Source organism: Narcine bancroftii, chromosome 8 (genome assembly GCF_036971445.1).
Source record: "Narcine bancroftii isolate sNarBan1 chromosome 8, sNarBan1.hap1, whole genome shotgun sequence".
Taxonomy (NCBI): Eukaryota; Metazoa; Chordata; class Chondrichthyes; order Torpediniformes; family Narcinidae; genus Narcine; species Narcine bancroftii.
In genome coordinates this window covers 174709616-174726659 of record NC_091476.1, presented here as the reverse complement: position 1 = coordinate 174726659, position 17044 = coordinate 174709616, and the positions used below count along the sequence as shown (strand labels likewise).

Genomic DNA, 17044 nt, shown 5'->3' with positions numbered 1-17044 from the left:
TTTTCTACCATATCTGGGCCTTTTTTAGGAGTTTATTTAACACAGTGGTCTCATTGGTGTGAGAGCCTCTCCATTGGGCTACTGGTTAAAACCTGGCAGGGAAGCAAAAGGGTCTCCATCTCTGCTCTGCTCTTGTGTCCTCACTCATGAAATGGTGGAACACCCAGCTCCCTCCCCTCACCACCACCTGTCATGAAATAACTACCCAAGCCATGAATCAAATCAACCACACTCCCCTTCTCACCAGGCTAGGGCAATGAAGTGGCACAGCTAGTTGAGCTGCTGTCTCACACTGGAGACGAGAGGTTCAATCATGACCTCCAACTGAGTGGAGTTTGCATGTTCTCTCCCTACAGTCCCCCCCCTTCCCCCTGTGTTCCCCACCCCAGCAGTGCCAGTTTCTTCCCACATCCCAAAGGCCTGAAAGTCAGTAAAACCATAAGACAGAGACACAGAAATAGGTTTTTCAGCCCATTAAGTCTGCCCCACCATTTAATCATGAATTGATCCATTTTCCCCACTCAGCCCCACTGCCTGGCCTTCTACCCATAACCTTATATGACCTGGCTATTCAAGAACCTATCAACCTCTGCCTTAAATACACCCAACGACCTGGCCTCCACACCGTCTGTGGCACTCTCTGGCTGAATAAATTCCTCCGCATCTCTCTGTACTCACTCCCAAGCACTTTAAGACTATGGCCCTCGTGAGCTATTTCAACCCTGGGGGAAAAAAAAGCCTCTGCCCATCCACAACATCAATGCCGCTCATCATCTTGTACACCTCCATCGGGTCATCTCTAATTCTGTCACACCAAGGAGAAAAGACAGGTTTTCTCAACCTATCCTCATAAGTCATGCTCTCCCAGCCAGGCAGCATCCTTGTAGATCCCCTCTGCACCCTATCTACAGCATTCACATCCTTCCTGTAGTGAGGTGACCTGAACTGAACACAATATTCCAAGTCTTTGGGATGTGAGAGGAAACCAGCACATCCAAAGGAATCCCATCCAGTCACAGGGCGAGCACACAAACACCACACAGACAGCACTGGAGGTGGAAATTGAACTCGCGTCTCTGAAGTTCTGAGGCAGCAATTCTTCTCCCACGCCACGGTGCCACCCAGCATGCTGATATTGTTCATCTTGCACGTTTCTTTGCTGACCAATGGCCATGCACCAATAATATCTTTTGGTAATTACTCAAATCATTTGAGTGTTTCTGTTATCAAAATCTTCTTTGTGTTTGGCATTTTTCAGATGGGGTGAAGAACAAGGATACGATGGACAGGTCCATCATTACTGGGTATGTTGAAGCTACCAAAACATAGCTAACACACAGGTCAGGCAAACAATGTGTTAGGTAATGGCTTAAAGGTTCTCCCACACTGCAAGAAATTAGATATACAAGCAGTAGTCAAGTTCTACCATTCAATAGAATGTACTTCAAGTTATTGTGAATCATAGAACATTTACAATACAGGAGGTATTGGCCCAGTTGGCCCATCTTATCAATGCTGGTAAGGGAGAAGTTCCTAACTCAATCACACCTTCACTGGATCTGTATGGTGCAGGTCACAGTATTTCAAGTACCCACCCAAACATTGTTTGAATAAGTTGAGAGGTCCAGTCTCTCCCACCCTTTTAGGCCGTGAATTCCCAACCCCACCACCCTTTGGGGAAGAAAAGATTTCACCTCCTTTGTTCTCCTATGAATGAATTTATAAGGTGGTGGTCCTTGGTTCTTGAGTCATATCTTCTCTTAGCATCCTAATTTCCAAGGAAGACAATCCCATCCTTTTTCACAGTCAAACCATTGTGATCCAGTTAACATCTCCATAAATCTCGCATCCCCTCCATTGCAATAGCATTCTTCCGTGTCACGGTGACCAGAACTGTATGTCGTACACCATGTTGTATCTCTTTCTGGCAAAACTTCCTGCCTTGGTGTACAATAGCAACCTCTCTGGGTCAACCACAAGGCCAATTTTTGTACCTTCAAGCTCGGTTGTTTTAACCTTTCCCATGCTGAACTCTAAGCCCTTTGGAACCCAAAGTCAATCACTACTCTTTGCTCCCTGCTTCTCTTCCAATTCAAGTGAAGTTTTTATTGTCATATACACAGGTACAATGAAGAGATGAAAAGTAAATACTTACTGCAGCTTTCCAGGACCACACCGCACATAACCTAAGAAGAGGATTGCATACTGCATTCCAAGTAAAAAGCTGTCATCTGCTCAACCTTGCCCATTACCTTAAGCCCTGTGGCAACATCCCTATGACATCTCTCAGTGAGCCAGCCAAGCAAAATTTCCAATCTGGCAACTCTACAGATTTCCATGTCAGTTTACATTTTTTTTTTTTGAGGCGTCATAGCAGCTGTCCCTTGAGGCCAAACTTCTGGGTCCACAGACAATCCTATTTCTCTTGAGAAACCCCTCCAATCCCAGCCATGGCACTGTTAACACATTGATAGATTCTCACTGCCTCCTGCCTTAAGCAAGTTACATTGTGAAGGATCTCCAACATCTTGTGTTAGGGTTTCAGAGTACAGAATCATTTTTACCTTGGGTTGGGACTATACAGTACGTGTGGTCTAATTTACTTGCTGTAGCCAGATGATACAGTGCAAACTTTCCCTCCATTCAGTGTCCTCCATAGCAGCCATCCTGTGTGTTGACTCAGTTTGGCCATCATGAGGAATGTTGTTCATGGGTCCACAGTGGAGGGTCAAGTTCGATCCCATTCAAGAACCTTGCAACCATGTTCAGTGCTTTATATAAATCCTTGCACTCTTCTGCTTGAGCAGTTCCACAGCTCTTTTTGAGAATCACCTGATTTAAAGCTCACACTAAACTCGCTTTTGATTTAGTGCACCATACGTAAGCAAGATCCAACTGGCATAAAATATCTGGTGACAATACAGAGAGTCAACAGCCTCCAGTGTCAGTGGAATGATGCTGAAACAATCTGCAAAGACCTGGTGGACCACAGGTGATGGAGGACTGCAGGACTACTTCTGCACTCTGTATGGAAGACCTCCCAACATCACTGCTGAATGATAGGGCCTTGATTTTAAGATCAGATCCTTGATTTTACATTATTTAATTTTAAAGATATCACAAGATAACCAGCCTTTCCGGCCCAATAGCCTGCTCCGCCCAAATACACCCCTATGAATAATTAACCTACTAATCCAGTGCATCTTTGGAGGAAACCCATGCGGTTACAGGGAGAATGAATAAAGTCCTTACAGACAGCAGTGGATTCGAACCCGGTTAGCTGGTACTGAGACTGCATTGCATTAACCACTACGCTAACCGTGCTGCCAAATTAATTGTTCTGCCCTGTCGTAATGAATAACTTAGTTGGATTATCCCATAGAGAATATATCCAGGCTACACCACGCCCTATAATACCTTGATCCCATGTGTCATGTGAGGATGTTGATGGTTATGGAGTCTGTGTGGGCCCTGCCTTGGTGACACAATGGGGCAGTTATAGTGCAGAGATACAGCAGCCACTCTGGTTCCCCTCTCTCACCAGAACTGTGCCATGCAAGCCAAGATGTCCTGCCATTCTCCAGTCCTTCAGAAGGATGAGGGAAGTGCATCGCTCATCCTTCAGGAGAGGTACCTGTGATCATGAGATACTCATTGGTTAATTCCTTCACCCTTCTCATTGTGTGCTCTTTCTCCCCTCCCTTACCTTCCAGATTGCTGCCAACTCCTGGGGGAGGAGCTGGGGGGAGAATGGATACTTCAAGATAGCTCGCGGTGAGAATGAATGTGACATTGAGAGTTTCATCCTGGGTAGCTGGGGTCGGATAACATTGGAGGACATGCACCACAAGTGAGAACCCAGTTCAAGGAATGGCAGAAGATATCCTGTTTGGAAAAGATTCCTCCATCGAGTTAACCCCTTTTGCTCAATCTTCAAAGCTCTCGATATTCAACTGTAATTGGCAAGTCATTTCTGACCATAGATGTCAGGACAGCTCTCTAGTTACCCAGGAAACCTCATTCCTGTGTGATCATGCTCCAGGAAACCTCTTGGAGCAATAAAGCATGCACTTCAGATGTGGTGCTGAACAGGTGTGACAGTCACTTCACCCTGACAGAAGATTGGATGTACCTTCAGTCATTAGTGTCCCAGTATCCATGGCAACTGGAAGCATTTCACAGTCAGACCTACGAACACGGAACTTTTCCCAGATGATCTGGTTTGGGAATGTGACATGGTGCTATTAAAGTTGTGACAGAGAGTATCAAGAGAATGGTAGACAATAAATTGTCACTCCCTCTTGTGGGAGTACGACATCTGTGGGTGGGGTATCTGATTCAAATGGAATTTGTGCTGATTTTCACACGGAAATAATTACCATGCTTTTGCCATTTTTATATACTCTATAAAGTTTAAAATAACACTGTAATATTGCACATGCACGTGTGTAATGAATATTTGTCAAGCTCAGGAAAAGCTGTCATTTAAATTAAGAAAAGTGAGTCAGAGCCACAATGTGAGGTGAAAATCATGAATGATCTAATTGGGGGGCAGAATGAGCTGGAAGGGAGGATATTGACCCTCCTATGTCAGGGCGTCCTGCCCTACTTCACTGATGGCACCCAGTGGTATCAGCTTCAAACAGGGGATCAGCCAGACGAGATGTCAACGATAAGGAACCAAACATGGGGAGAGACAGGAGAAACCCAGCCTTGTTTTCAGAGAAAAGGTGGGATGGGAAGGTGTGGTAAGTGTGTTCAGCATCACGAAGGCATTTGAGTGTGAGGAGGGTCTGAGATTTCAGTAAATGGCAAGCTCAGGTGACAATGGGGGTTTTTGCAGGGACCTGGCAGAGTGGTGGAAATGATTCAACAAATGCTTTCAAAAGGGAAATTCAATAAATGCCCAAGGAAGCAGAAAAAAGGGATTTGGGCTAACTGGGGGATACTTCCAAAGACAGAGCTTCAGACCCCCTGTCCTGTGAGGTGCTATGAAAAGCTGACATGATCTGGAACAAAAGCTTGATTCCAATTCTGGATTCTAGAGTGGTCGCATATGGGTGCTGACTATTCCCAACTTTTGCCAACCATGTGTTGTTTAGAATCGTAGAACCATACATGTGACTCATCTAATCTGTGCTGAATTATTTATCTGCCAAGTCCCATCACCTGCACCAAGATAATACTCCTCCCATCCATGTACTTACCCAATCTGCTCTTAAATATTGAAATCAAACCCACATCCACCACTTTTGTTGGCAGATAATTCCACATCTCACCACCCTCTGCATGAAGAAGTTCCTCCTAAGAAATTTCCCGGAAAGTTTTCACCCTTTTAACCTCAGCTCAGGTAATCTAGTTCATATCTCATCCAACCTTAGTGGAAAAAGCCTGCTTGCATTTAACATTTATATCCCCCTAATTTTGTACACTCTTCAAATTTCCCCATAATTCTCTGACACTCCAGGGAATAAAATCCTAAACTATTCAACCTTTCCCTATAACATTCCCTATAGCTCCTCAAGTCCCGGCAACACCCTTGTAAATTCTCTCTACACAATTTCAAATGTAAGATTGTTTTTGGATATTAAGATTTGAGTAATTTTTCATTCTTCCATAAACTTTACACTAGCTGAAAAGCAGCTATTTTAAATACTAAAATAAACCTATAATTGAAAATGGCATCTGCTGCTGGTGTAGTTCTGTCTTGCCAAGTAGAGGAGAATATTAGTGGAGGGAACATCAAGAATGCAGTCATGAAAGTAAGGTTCCAAAAGTGTACAATCAGACGGTGGGGAGGTTGGGGAGTGTACAATCAGACGGTGGGGAGGTTGGGGAGTGTACAATCAGACGGTGGGGAGGTTGGGGAGTGTACAATCAGACGGTGGGGAGGTTGGGGAGTGTACAATCAGACGGTGGGGGGGTTGGGGAGTGTACAATCAGACGGTGGGGGGGTTGGGGAGTGTACAATCAGACGGTGGGGGGTTGGGGAGTGTACAATCAGACGGTGGGGGGGTTGGGGAGTGTACAATCAGACGGTGGGGGGTTGGGGAGTGTACAATCAGACGGTGGGGAGGTTGAGGAGTGTACAATCAGACGGTGGGGAGGTTGAGGAGTGTACAATCAGACGGTGGGGAGGTTGAGGAGTGTACAGTCAGACGGTGGGGAGGTTGTGGAGTGTACAGTCAGACGGTGGGGAGGTTGTGGAGTGTACAATCAGACAGTGGGGAGGTTGTGGAGTGTACAATCAGACAGTGGGGAGGTTGTGGAGTGTACAATCAGACAGTGGGGAGGTTGTGGAGTGTACAGTCAGACGGTGGGAGGTTGTGGATTGTACAGTCAGACGGTGGGGAGGTTGTGGAGTGTACAATCAGACAGTGGGGAGGTTGGAGAGTGTAGAATCAGACAGTTGGGGAGTGTACAATCAGACAGTGGGGAGGTCGGAGAATGTACAATCAGACGGTAGGGGTGGTTGTGGAGTGTACAGTCAGACGGTGGGGTGGTTGTGGATTGTACAGTCAGACGGTGGGGGAGGTTGTGGAGTGTACAATCAGACGGTGGGGAGGTTGTGGATTGTACAGTCAGACGGTGGGGGAAGTTGTGGAGTGTACAGTCAGACGGTGGGGAGGTTGTGGAGTGTACAATCAGACAGTGGGGGGTTTGGGGAGTGTATAATCAGACGGTGGGGGTGGTTGTGGAGTGAACAATCAGATGGTGGGGGAGGTTGTGGAGTGTACAATCAGACGGTGGGGGAGGTTGTGGAGTGTACAATCAGACGGTGGGGAGGTTGTGGAGTGTACAATCAGATGGTGGGCAGGTTGTGGATTGTACAGTCAGACGGTGGGGGAGGTTGTGGAGTGTACAATCAGATGGTGGGGAGGTTGTGGGGTGTACAATCAGTCGGTGGGGGGTTGGGGAGTGTACAATCAGACAGTGGGGGGAGGGTTGGGGAGTGTACAATCAGACGATGGGGAGGTTGTGGAGTGTACAGTCAGACAGTGGGGAGGTTGTGGAGTGTAGAATCAGACAGTTGGAGAGTGTACAATCAGACAGTTGGGGAGTGTACAATCAGACAGTGGGGAGGTCGGAGAATGTACAATCACACGGTAGGGGTGGTTGTGGAGTGTACAGTCAGATGTTGGGGGAGGTTGTGGAGTGTACAATCAGACGGTGGGGAGGTTTGGGTGTTGAAATGTACCATCAGATGGTGGGGAGGTTGGGGAGCCTTTGCCACCCATATCAGAAATCCCAGATTTCTGACCCTGGTGCTTGTTTACCCTTTCATCATCTGTGCCAGTCCTTCCTTCTACTGCCAAGAGCAACATCTGCCATCCCTTCTCTCTTCCCCTCCATCTCTGTCTTCCCAAACTTACCTCACTAACCGTGCAGCAGGTCTGCTCTCGAACCCCTTGCACAGTTTAAAGTGGAATAATTTGCTGTGAAGTAGCCAATTACAGTTTAGTAAAGGCACAGAAGTTCACTTTGTACAGCTTACAGCTGCAGTCAGCAGATCCCTGACCCCAAGCTGACAGGACCCCGGTGTCTGTGTGTGTGTGTGTGTGTGTGCACACAACCAATGGAGCAGTGGAGTTCTATTTTGGTGCTGTGGAGAGATTGTGGGGTCATGGAATGATGGGTTGTGGGCTGTAGAGATTGTGAGATGAGGGGTTGAAGAGTGAGGGGAAGTCGGGGGTAGAGGTTGTGGGATGAGAGGATGTGGGATGAAAGGGTCGTGGGGTGAGGGGTTGAGGATATGGGGTGAAGGGATGGTGTGGAGCATGGGTTTCTGAGTGCAAGAAGTGCTGTGTGCAGGGATTGGAGGGGTCAGGAAATGCTGGATGTGAGAAGGGTGGAGTGTGTTGATTATTTCAGAGATATTTTCTATTTATTTTGTCAGTGCTGGATATCACTGGCAGGCCTAGCATCTATTGGCCATCCCTTGTTGCCCTTGAGAAGTTGGTAATGTCCTTGAAGTGAATGTACTACAGTCCTTGTAGTGAAGGTATTCCCTCCGTGAAGTTGGAAAGGGAATTTCAGGATTCAGGACCATGCAACATGCTGTCCAGTCCAGAGTGGGCCGCTTGAAGTAAAACCACCAGGTGGCAGCATTGATCTGCACTGGAAATCCTTGTTCTTGGTGATGGAACTCCACCAAGCAAGTGCACTCTGGACTTGTGCAAGGAAGATTCCTTAGTTGTCAGTGGCTGATTCACTTGTTGCAGATGCACAGCCTCTGTTTTGCTGTTATATCTATGGTATTTTTGTGGCAAGTCCAGTGAGTTTCTGGCCACTGGGTGATTCTGACTCCCAGAATGTTGACAGTGGACTACTCAGCAGTTGTATTTCAATTCAATGTTAAATGTGGATTTCCTGTGATGGAGATAGACACTGCCTGGCACTTCTGTGGTACAAATGTGTAACTTGCCACACATACTTGAAAGTTGGCTGGGTCTGCAGACATTAGATTTTAAAAATTGACTTATTTGTTCCTGGTTTCAATTTCACTGGCAAGGCCTATCCCTAATTTCACTTGGATGCAGTAGAGAACTGGCTTCTTGAGCCACAGCAGTCCTCTCACGATGGTGCTCCCACAGTGCTGTTGGGGAGGGAGCTCCTGGATTTAGACCCACCAATGACTCATCAGATCATTGGCATGTGATGTACAGGAGAACTCCAGGTGGCAGTGTTTATGGGCACCCACTGCCCTTTTCCTTGGAGGTATAGGTCACTGGCTTGGGAGCAGACAGAGTAAACTGTTGAGATCTGAGCTGTAGGGAGAGGTTGAGAAGGATTGGGCTTTATTCCTTGGAGCGCAGGAGGATGAGGTGTGTACAAAAGATCGAGTGATCAGTCTTTTCCCCAAAGCAAGGGAATCGATAACCAGAGGACATAGGTTTAAGGTGAGAAGGGAGAGAGATAAACAGGAACCAGAGGGGTAATTTTTTTTTACACAAAGGGTGGTCAGTGCATGGTCTGCCAGAAGAGGTGGCTGAGGTAAGAAACATTGGTCGGATACATTGTCAGGATGGGTTTAGAGCAGTGGTTTTCAAATTGCTGCCATAAACTCACATTCCACCTTAAGTAATCTCCATGCTATAGGTGCTGTGATGAGTAAGGGATTGGTTAAGGTGGTATGTGAGTGGAAATAAAAAGTTTGAAAACCACTGTTTTAATTGTCCCTAATTGACTCGTTATGTGCAAAGGAAATGGGCCAATAACAATTTTTCTCCAGCAAAATATTTCAGTAACAATTAGTTCTAGAGCAGTGGTTCTCAACCTTCCCTTCCCACTCACATACCATCTTAAGCAATCCCTTACCAATCACAGAGCACTTACGGCATTGGGATTACTTTATGTGGAATGTAGGCAATTTGAAAACCACTGGTTTAGAGGGATATGGGCCAAAAGCAGGCAGTTGGCACATTTTGGTCAGTGTGGGCGTTAGGCTGAAGGGCCTGTTTCCATACAATAATGACCTTACGATGGTGGTGAGATGTCTTCTTTAATCACTGTAACCTTTCTGATTTTGTAGATGTACAGACCATTGATTTTAGAGGGAAGGAACTGAGGCATGTGCCATTACAGTGGTTGACTGTGGTTGTACAATTCTTGAGAGCAGTTGGACGTACAGTTGTCCAATAGTGGACACTCCTGACTTGTACATTGTAGTTGATGGAAAGATTTTGGAGAATTGGGAGATGAGGCCTTCTTCCGAGGATATCCAATATCTGACCTCCACTTGTCACCACTGTTAATATGTTTGATGCAATGTTGGTGGGGTCCTTGGTGATGATGATGTCAGGGTTAGGTGCCATCAACTCACACTTTTGTGGCTCTCACTTCCCATCACATCCTAAAATACATCACTCTTTGCCAGGTTAAACAGGTCTCCCATTGTGGAGGTTGACACAAAATAGATGTTCAAATGACCTCAGCCATTTCTAAATTACCCAATATTAAATCCCCCTTCTCACTTTTCATGGGATCCAAGTCCATTTCAGCCTCCCTTTTCCACTTTATATAATTATAAAACTTTTACTATCTCTTTTAACTAGAATACACTTTGTCGGATATTATCACAGCGTAAAATGACGGCGCTGCCAGAGCTGAAGCGGAGACAGAGTGCTGCTTACCAGGGTCCTGGTCATGTTGGAAAGGGTATCAGGTTCAGTGGGTTCACAGAGAAACAAGTTTGGACACCAGTGTTACAATCACACGCAACTTTAATTAACCCGCAGGAGACAAACGGGCAAACATCAAATGGTATTTGATTACTATACAACTTAAACAATACAGACATTCACATCAGACCTTGGTTGGACTCTAATACCAGTGGCTGCCTATACTCTACAAGCTCATACACAAGTGCACACTTTCACACACGTACCTTGTTCCCTGTACGAAAGGAGATGTGACTCTCTGCAAGTATTGATCTATCACAATATTAAGGCTCAGCTTCAGTGTAGCGCACACCCATGACACTTCCAGCGACTTGGCATGGAGTGATTGACAGATGATGTGACTTGCGAATAAGTTTCAGACAGGGAGGACACGTGACCACCCGCAATACACACATTCCAGACAGGTAGGGAGGCCATGGGTTTCTGCACAATCCACATATAACAGTCCTACTGCCCAATCTTGATGCCAATGGCTCAGTATAGGCTTTAAACAGTATGTTAAAGGGACCATCAGTGTTTTTTTAATAAATCCTACAACCATGGAGGTCTGCGCCCGAGATGGCAGCACCTGTGCTGGGCAGCGTACCATGAGAGGTTGCAGACTCTGGGGGAGCAGTGGACCGATGCAGTACACCAGAAACTGGGAGAACACCTTCTGTTGAGAAGGAGAGGCATAGAAGATGACTCTATAGGGTAGGTGACCATGACAGTGAACAGCCAGGGGCTCAGCAGCTGAAGGATGTTCACAGGCTGATGGTGCCTTGCATTCGAAAGACTCACACAAGTTGCGAGCTGCAGGAGACTGGCTCATGGGAGCCAGGTATTGGAACTGGGATTTGAGAGGAAGTGAGGGTAATAAAGGCTCCCAAAGGGCCTCGGGCACTGAAGTCTTCCTGATCGAGTCAGAGGTTTGAACAGGAGTGGCTGCAAAAGCACTGGAGGTGAATCCATGGGCACTCAGTGCTTCTGAAGGGACTCTCTTTTGCTTCTCTTTCTTTTATTGTTAGGGACACCAGCCAATGCTCATGGTGGCTCTGTTTTACAGCAGACAAATGTTGAACTATTATCTTGTATAGTATATTTTTATGTATTATCACATGACAATAAAATGAATCTTGAAGTTAGAGCAGAACAGACAAGATGAGATTAGCTGTAATCTTACTAAATAGCAGACGAGAGGGCTTTATGGCCATCTCCTCCTCCTATTATTATACTCTGAAGGTACTTGTAATAAAGCAACATGTTTTCTGTTTCATTTCACATCCATTCTCTCTGCCATTTGTAAATAATGGGATTTGGTCAGTAGTTCATGGACTAAGTCAGGTTATTCTTTTAAAGAGTTGCTTATTCTTCCCAGAACATTGTCTTCTGCAAGTAACAAAAGTCCAAAACAATAACAGAATGCTGGAACTGCTCAGCAGATCAGGCAGCATTAATGTGGAAAGAAATAAGAGTGAATATTGTACATCAAGGATCCTTGATCAGGACAGGAAGGAGAAAAACCACCTGTTTCATGATTTAGAGAAGGGGGTGGACAGTACAAGAGAGAGTCTGTGATTGATTGCAGGGCAATGGAAGCAATTACAGGTACTTTAAAAAAAACAGCATTTGGAGACAGAAAAGAGAAATAAATTGAAACACAAAAATTTCACCCACAGTAGGGAAGTGTGAGAAAAAATGAGTAGTTAGCTGAAGTTGATAAATTCAAGTTCATGTTTATTATCATCTGATTATACATATACAACCCATGAAACAGGTTCTCTCCAGACATAATGCTTCACCATAACAATTATTGTATTTAAATATTTGGGGTGAATTTCATGGTGACAGGATAGTATTCATCAGAAGCTATTCCCCAGTCCTGATCTTGATGCTCCTGGACCTCTTTCCTGATGATAGTGGGTTGAATATTAAGTCCAAACACTTCATAAGGAAATGAGATGCTGTTTCATAAGGTCATGTCAAACAACATAAACTGAACAGGTATTTTGCATCAGTCTGCACTGTGGAAGACACCAGCAATGTGCTGGAAAGTCAAGAGTCACAGAGCAGAAGTGAGTGCAGTCCTGATTACTGAGGACAAGATGTTTGGGGAACTAAAGGGTCAAAAGTGATTGTAGACTTTTAAACCAAAAATAAACTTTATTCACAATAAATAATTTTTAAAAAACCATTAAAAATCTTTTTACACCTATAAGGTCAGTCGTATCTATACATTCTCATCAATATACATTGTTACATTTGTTCTCTCACTACACCGTTACCACCTTGTCATTTCTCCCCCCTCGGTTGGTTGAGGGACTTCCCCTCAGTCTCAGCCCCTCGGTGCCTAGTAATGGGAGTCTCTATAGACTATTCCCTACAGTACCCCATATTGGCTACACCAAGCCTCAGTCCCTAAGCACATACTCCAGTATTCTGGAATGCGCCAGTCGGCAGCGTTTCCGGACTGACATCTCCGTGTGATGAAAGACTAACAGATTTCAGGCAGATCAAAGAGCATCTTTTACCAACTTGATGGACTTCCAGCAGCTCTAAATGACTGACTCCGAATGTGACCCCGGGAACAGCCTGTAGATCAGTGAGTCCTCGGTAATGCTGCCGTTGGGGATGAACCCTTGCATCCTTCTCCACGCACTCTTGGCAAATCTGCATTCAACAAAGAGATGGGCAACTGTTTCCACTCCACTGCAGTCATCTCAAGGACAACATGCATGGTTGGTGCTGTTCCAGTTGAATGGAAGGATCTGACTGAAAGGGCTCCACTCACTGTCAGCCAGGCCAAGTCCTGCTGCTTATTTGTGAGCTCTGGCAATGAGGCATTCCACCAGATGACCTGGAGAGTCTGATCAGGGAGCCATCCCACCAGGTCCATCAAGTTCTCATCTCAGTTGCTGAAAGACATTCTGGGCAGCATGGTTGGCATAAATGTTAGCGCAACGCCATTACAGCGCCAGTGATCAGGGCTGTGGTTTGAATCCCTTGCAGTCTGTAAGGAGTTTGTATATTTTCCCCGTGTCTGCATGGGTTTTCCACTGGTGCTCCAGTTTCTTCCCATTTCCTTGAAATGTACAGGGGGATTGTAGGTTAATTGGGTGCAATTAAGCAGCATGGGCTTTTGGGCCAAAATTGCCTGTTACCATGCTATATGTCTAAATTTTACATTTAAATTCCATGCTGACTACTGCCTGATGGCCTTGTTGAAGGTGTTGTTCTGGAGAAACTTTTCCATGAAGGATAGGTGGTGTGAAAAAGTCCAGCTGACTGGGACATTGCACAGCAATGGGGCCAGGCCCATCCTTCACACCACTGGGACAGGTAGGACCTCATCACAGAGCAGCACTTGGTGCCCTCGTAGTCTGATGCAGCCCCACATGAAGTGGGTTATCATGATGAACGCCATGTTAGGTAGGCCCTTGTCCCCATTATCTGGCTATTGTACATGGCGCCCCTTTGGACCCCATCCATTTTGGACCCCCACATGAATCAGAAAACTGTTGTGCAGGGAATGGGACACACTACATTCAGCCGTCACGAGAGCACCATTCACCTGATGGATCACCTGCCCTAAGGACGGGACTTAAATGAGATGAATCTGAATCAGAATTTATCGTCATGAGCAAGTCATTAAATTCTGGGTTCGCAGCAGAATCATAGAGCAAACATTCAGATTATAACCATCTTACAAAAATAGTGCATGAAGAATAAGGCAGTGTCTTTGGTTTATTGATTATTCAGGAATCTGATGGCAGTGGGGAAGAAGCTGCCCCTGTGCGCTGAGTGCCCGTCTTTAGGCTCCTATACCTTTTTCCCCCCCGCAAAGGTAGCAAAGTGAAGAGGGCATGGCCTGGGTGGTGGGGGTTCTTTTGAGGATAGAGGATGGTTTTTTAAGGCACTGCCGCATGTCGATATCCTCAATGGAGTGAAGTTTGGTGCCTGTGATGTCGCAGGCCGAGTTAACAGCCCTCTGGAGTTTTTTTCATGTTCTAGGAGTATTATCATCTGTACAAATACAACCTGATGAAACAGCTCCAGATTTTTATGCTCCTGTACCTTCTTGATGGTAGTGGTTGAAGATACTGTGTGTTAGATGGAAAGGCTCTCCCATAATTCCATGAACCCCATTTAGGCAACACTCCCAGACAATGTCATCATTTGAAGAAAGAGGCTTGTTGTCCTAAGAACAGCGAAGATTGAAATGTTTTATTGCATAATGTGAATATTCTATCGTCAGGGAAGGCATCGGAGTTCACTTACACAAGTATGAGATCACAGACAGACATGTCGGCAATTGAAATGGATGGCTACTAGATCCATGCTATTGCAGCGGACAGATCCGAGGTGCTCAACAAAGCAATTTCTTAGTCTGCGTTAAGAGACTTTTTCACAGTTGCTTCAATCCAAAACATTTGCAGCTTTTTAATGCTATGCCTGCTGTCTAAAAAGCATTGAGATGGAATGGTGGGATCATTCCAGTCCAGTCCTGGCTTTTTTCCCAGCAGCAGGTGCGGAGTCAGCCCAGGAACTCCATCTGTGTAAAAGGAGAATCTGGCATTCCGGGACCAACTTGGTTCAGGAATATGATGCTGTGATGATGCGTAATATGTGATATGTGTGATATATCAGTGCAAGATTTGAAAATTTTAAAGCATCAGTCAGGATGTAACAGTCAAGATATCTTGTCAATTGGGGGTGATAAAGAGATCCACAAGCTCCTTACCTGCCATGCTGAGGAAGAAATTAAGTGCTACATTACGGGAACGGTAAAGGATAGCCCGTTATTGGAGAGGCTTGCTCAGATTAGACAAACACCAGGTAAACAACCACAACAGGAGGAGTGGTAGAGAACATTTGTACTGCCCATTATTTTGATCTGGGGCACAAGTCAATCAGCAAACCTAGTTGCTTTTCTAAGCAATCCATTGTCCCCTGAGACCGTTCCAGCTGCATCTCCCTCCTCCAGCAGCAGTCCTGCTGCTGGAGTCCCTAGCAGCATGGATGCAGAGGTCAGCAATAAAGAATCCAAACCTCATGATGGACCAGGTAAAAACTTAATTCTCTTCAATGATTACCATTTTCTGTCATGTGTTTTTGTAAGTATGTTTGCCCATAAAGAGCGGTCTCACTAATGTGTTCTATTGTTCTCTAGGATGCCAGCCACAACAGAAAGAAACAGAAACCTAGAAAAGCCCAGGTGGTGACGAGGGAGATGTTGCTAGCTATGGACCGTGAAGACGTGGGAAGGGAGCAACTTCGATTGGAGGTGCAGACGACCTGTGAGGAGCGATTGAGGAGACACGTGCAGGAGGTGGAGATGACAGCATGAGAGTCCGAAATACACGAGTGGGCTGAGGAAATTAATGGGTTCAACAACATGTTCAAGGACTTCCAGCAGGAGCTGCAGAATCAAGCATCACTCATGCAGGAAATGATTGGATGTAATCTTCCGCACGACAGCACCCTGTTCCATCTGTACTGCAACAAACACCTGCACAACAGTACCACGCTCCTGCACACCATAGTTGTCTGACCTGTTTCATCAGCCACAGTTCCCTTTTCCTACCATCTTTTCCTTTTCCCAGTGAGACAAACCTATCTTGAACCCTGCACAAGTGGTTCCTCCACATTACTTATGTGTTTCCACCCTTAAAACATGTTTCCAATTTATTCTTGCTAGCTCCTGCCTCATCCCTTCATAATTTGCCCTTCCCCAGTTAAACACTTTCCTAGTTTGTCATAAATTTAATTTGAAGTAGTCAGTCAGCCATTCCTTCAGTTTTACATATATATTTTTCATTGTCATTATATCCCTTATGGTTACATGTGACAAAAAAACATGATTGATTGATCCACACATGCATTACTGCACAATGGGGTATATAAACTTACTTCACATGGGAAGAGGTACCCGTCTTGATCTTCGGCCTTTCTGTAGATGAGCGAATTGGCTAAACCTCAACCATTTTGCATGCGACTAGGCCAACTCACATACACATCTGTGAAACTGAAACAGCAAAAGGTCTGTATTTTGATCGACATATGAAAGACATTAATTGATAAAGGCAAATAATTCATCCTTACCATTGGTTGTGGTCCATAACAGCTTGAAAAACAATGGAGTGCCAACCTTTCTGACTGTAGTAGACTAGTGTGTCTTCGGGAGGGGGGTCCAATGGGAATATCGATGACAATTCTCTCCTGAAGACATGCACCAACACTCACACAAACAAACACACAGTGGGCACACTGACACCAAAAATACAACTTGTGGATCAATATTCATGTGGGGTAGCATATCACCACACAGCAATTGCGAATCTAAGCCGAAGTTCCAGAGGCCGTTGCCAGTTTGTTGCCTTGTGCCTCAGGTGTGGCTCAACGAGTTCCAATACAAAGTCAAAAGTGGCCCGAGACATAAAAATCTTCATCAAAATTGTTGGACATTAGACCAGAACACAGCCCCGTGTGGTCTCTCTCTCCTCCATCTCTCCTCCACATCTTTCTATCAGAGAGCAGTGCGATTTGTCTCATAAGAACTACATGCTTCCGTCGTCTTAGGCCCGCAGCATTTCTGCCTCATGAAGCCTCTGCTTCACTTCAATTTCTCCTCCAATGTATTTTTGATTGTTGTTCGCACAAATTCTGTGTCCATCGTGTACCATGCGCAGGAACTGTGCTTGCGCTCGAAGAATGGTCTACATATTCACAGTTAGTAACAAAAGCACCTCAAGCTCTACCACCATTTTTGTGAAGAAAGAGATGTCCGACACATCACACTAGATGCTGACGCAGTTGTGTTACACATCCCACTTTTGCTCCCAGAATGCCGTGGTGGGGTGGTTGCTACATAAAAAGACACACTA

General features: G+C 45.4%; 1 protein-coding gene and 1 long non-coding RNA gene across 4 annotated transcripts in view; one reads left to right on the top strand and one right to left on the bottom strand.

Moving 5' to 3' along the window:
- tinagl1 (tubulointerstitial nephritis antigen-like 1) overlaps nucleotides 1–4437 on the top strand; it is a 54495-nt gene extending 50058 nt beyond the window's left edge. For all 3 annotated transcript variants that reach the window (XM_069895911.1, XM_069895912.1, XM_069895913.1), the window contains 2 exons: nucleotides 1259–1304; nucleotides 3714–4437. In XM_069895911.1, coding sequence (XP_069752012.1) covers nucleotides 1259–1304; nucleotides 3714–3854 — 187 coding nt within the window. In that variant the 3' untranslated portion in view covers nucleotides 3855–4437. The remainder of the gene's footprint in view (nucleotides 1–1258; nucleotides 1305–3713) is intronic.
- Nucleotides 1–17009, bottom strand: part of LOC138741601 (uncharacterized) — a 60377-nt gene extending 43368 nt beyond the window's left edge. Inside the window, exon 1 of the long non-coding RNA XR_011343598.1 lies at nucleotides 16071–17009. This is a non-coding gene — a long non-coding RNA (uncharacterized lncRNA). The remainder of the gene's footprint in view (nucleotides 1–16070) is intronic.
- Nucleotides 17010–17044: the final 35 nt, after the last annotated feature.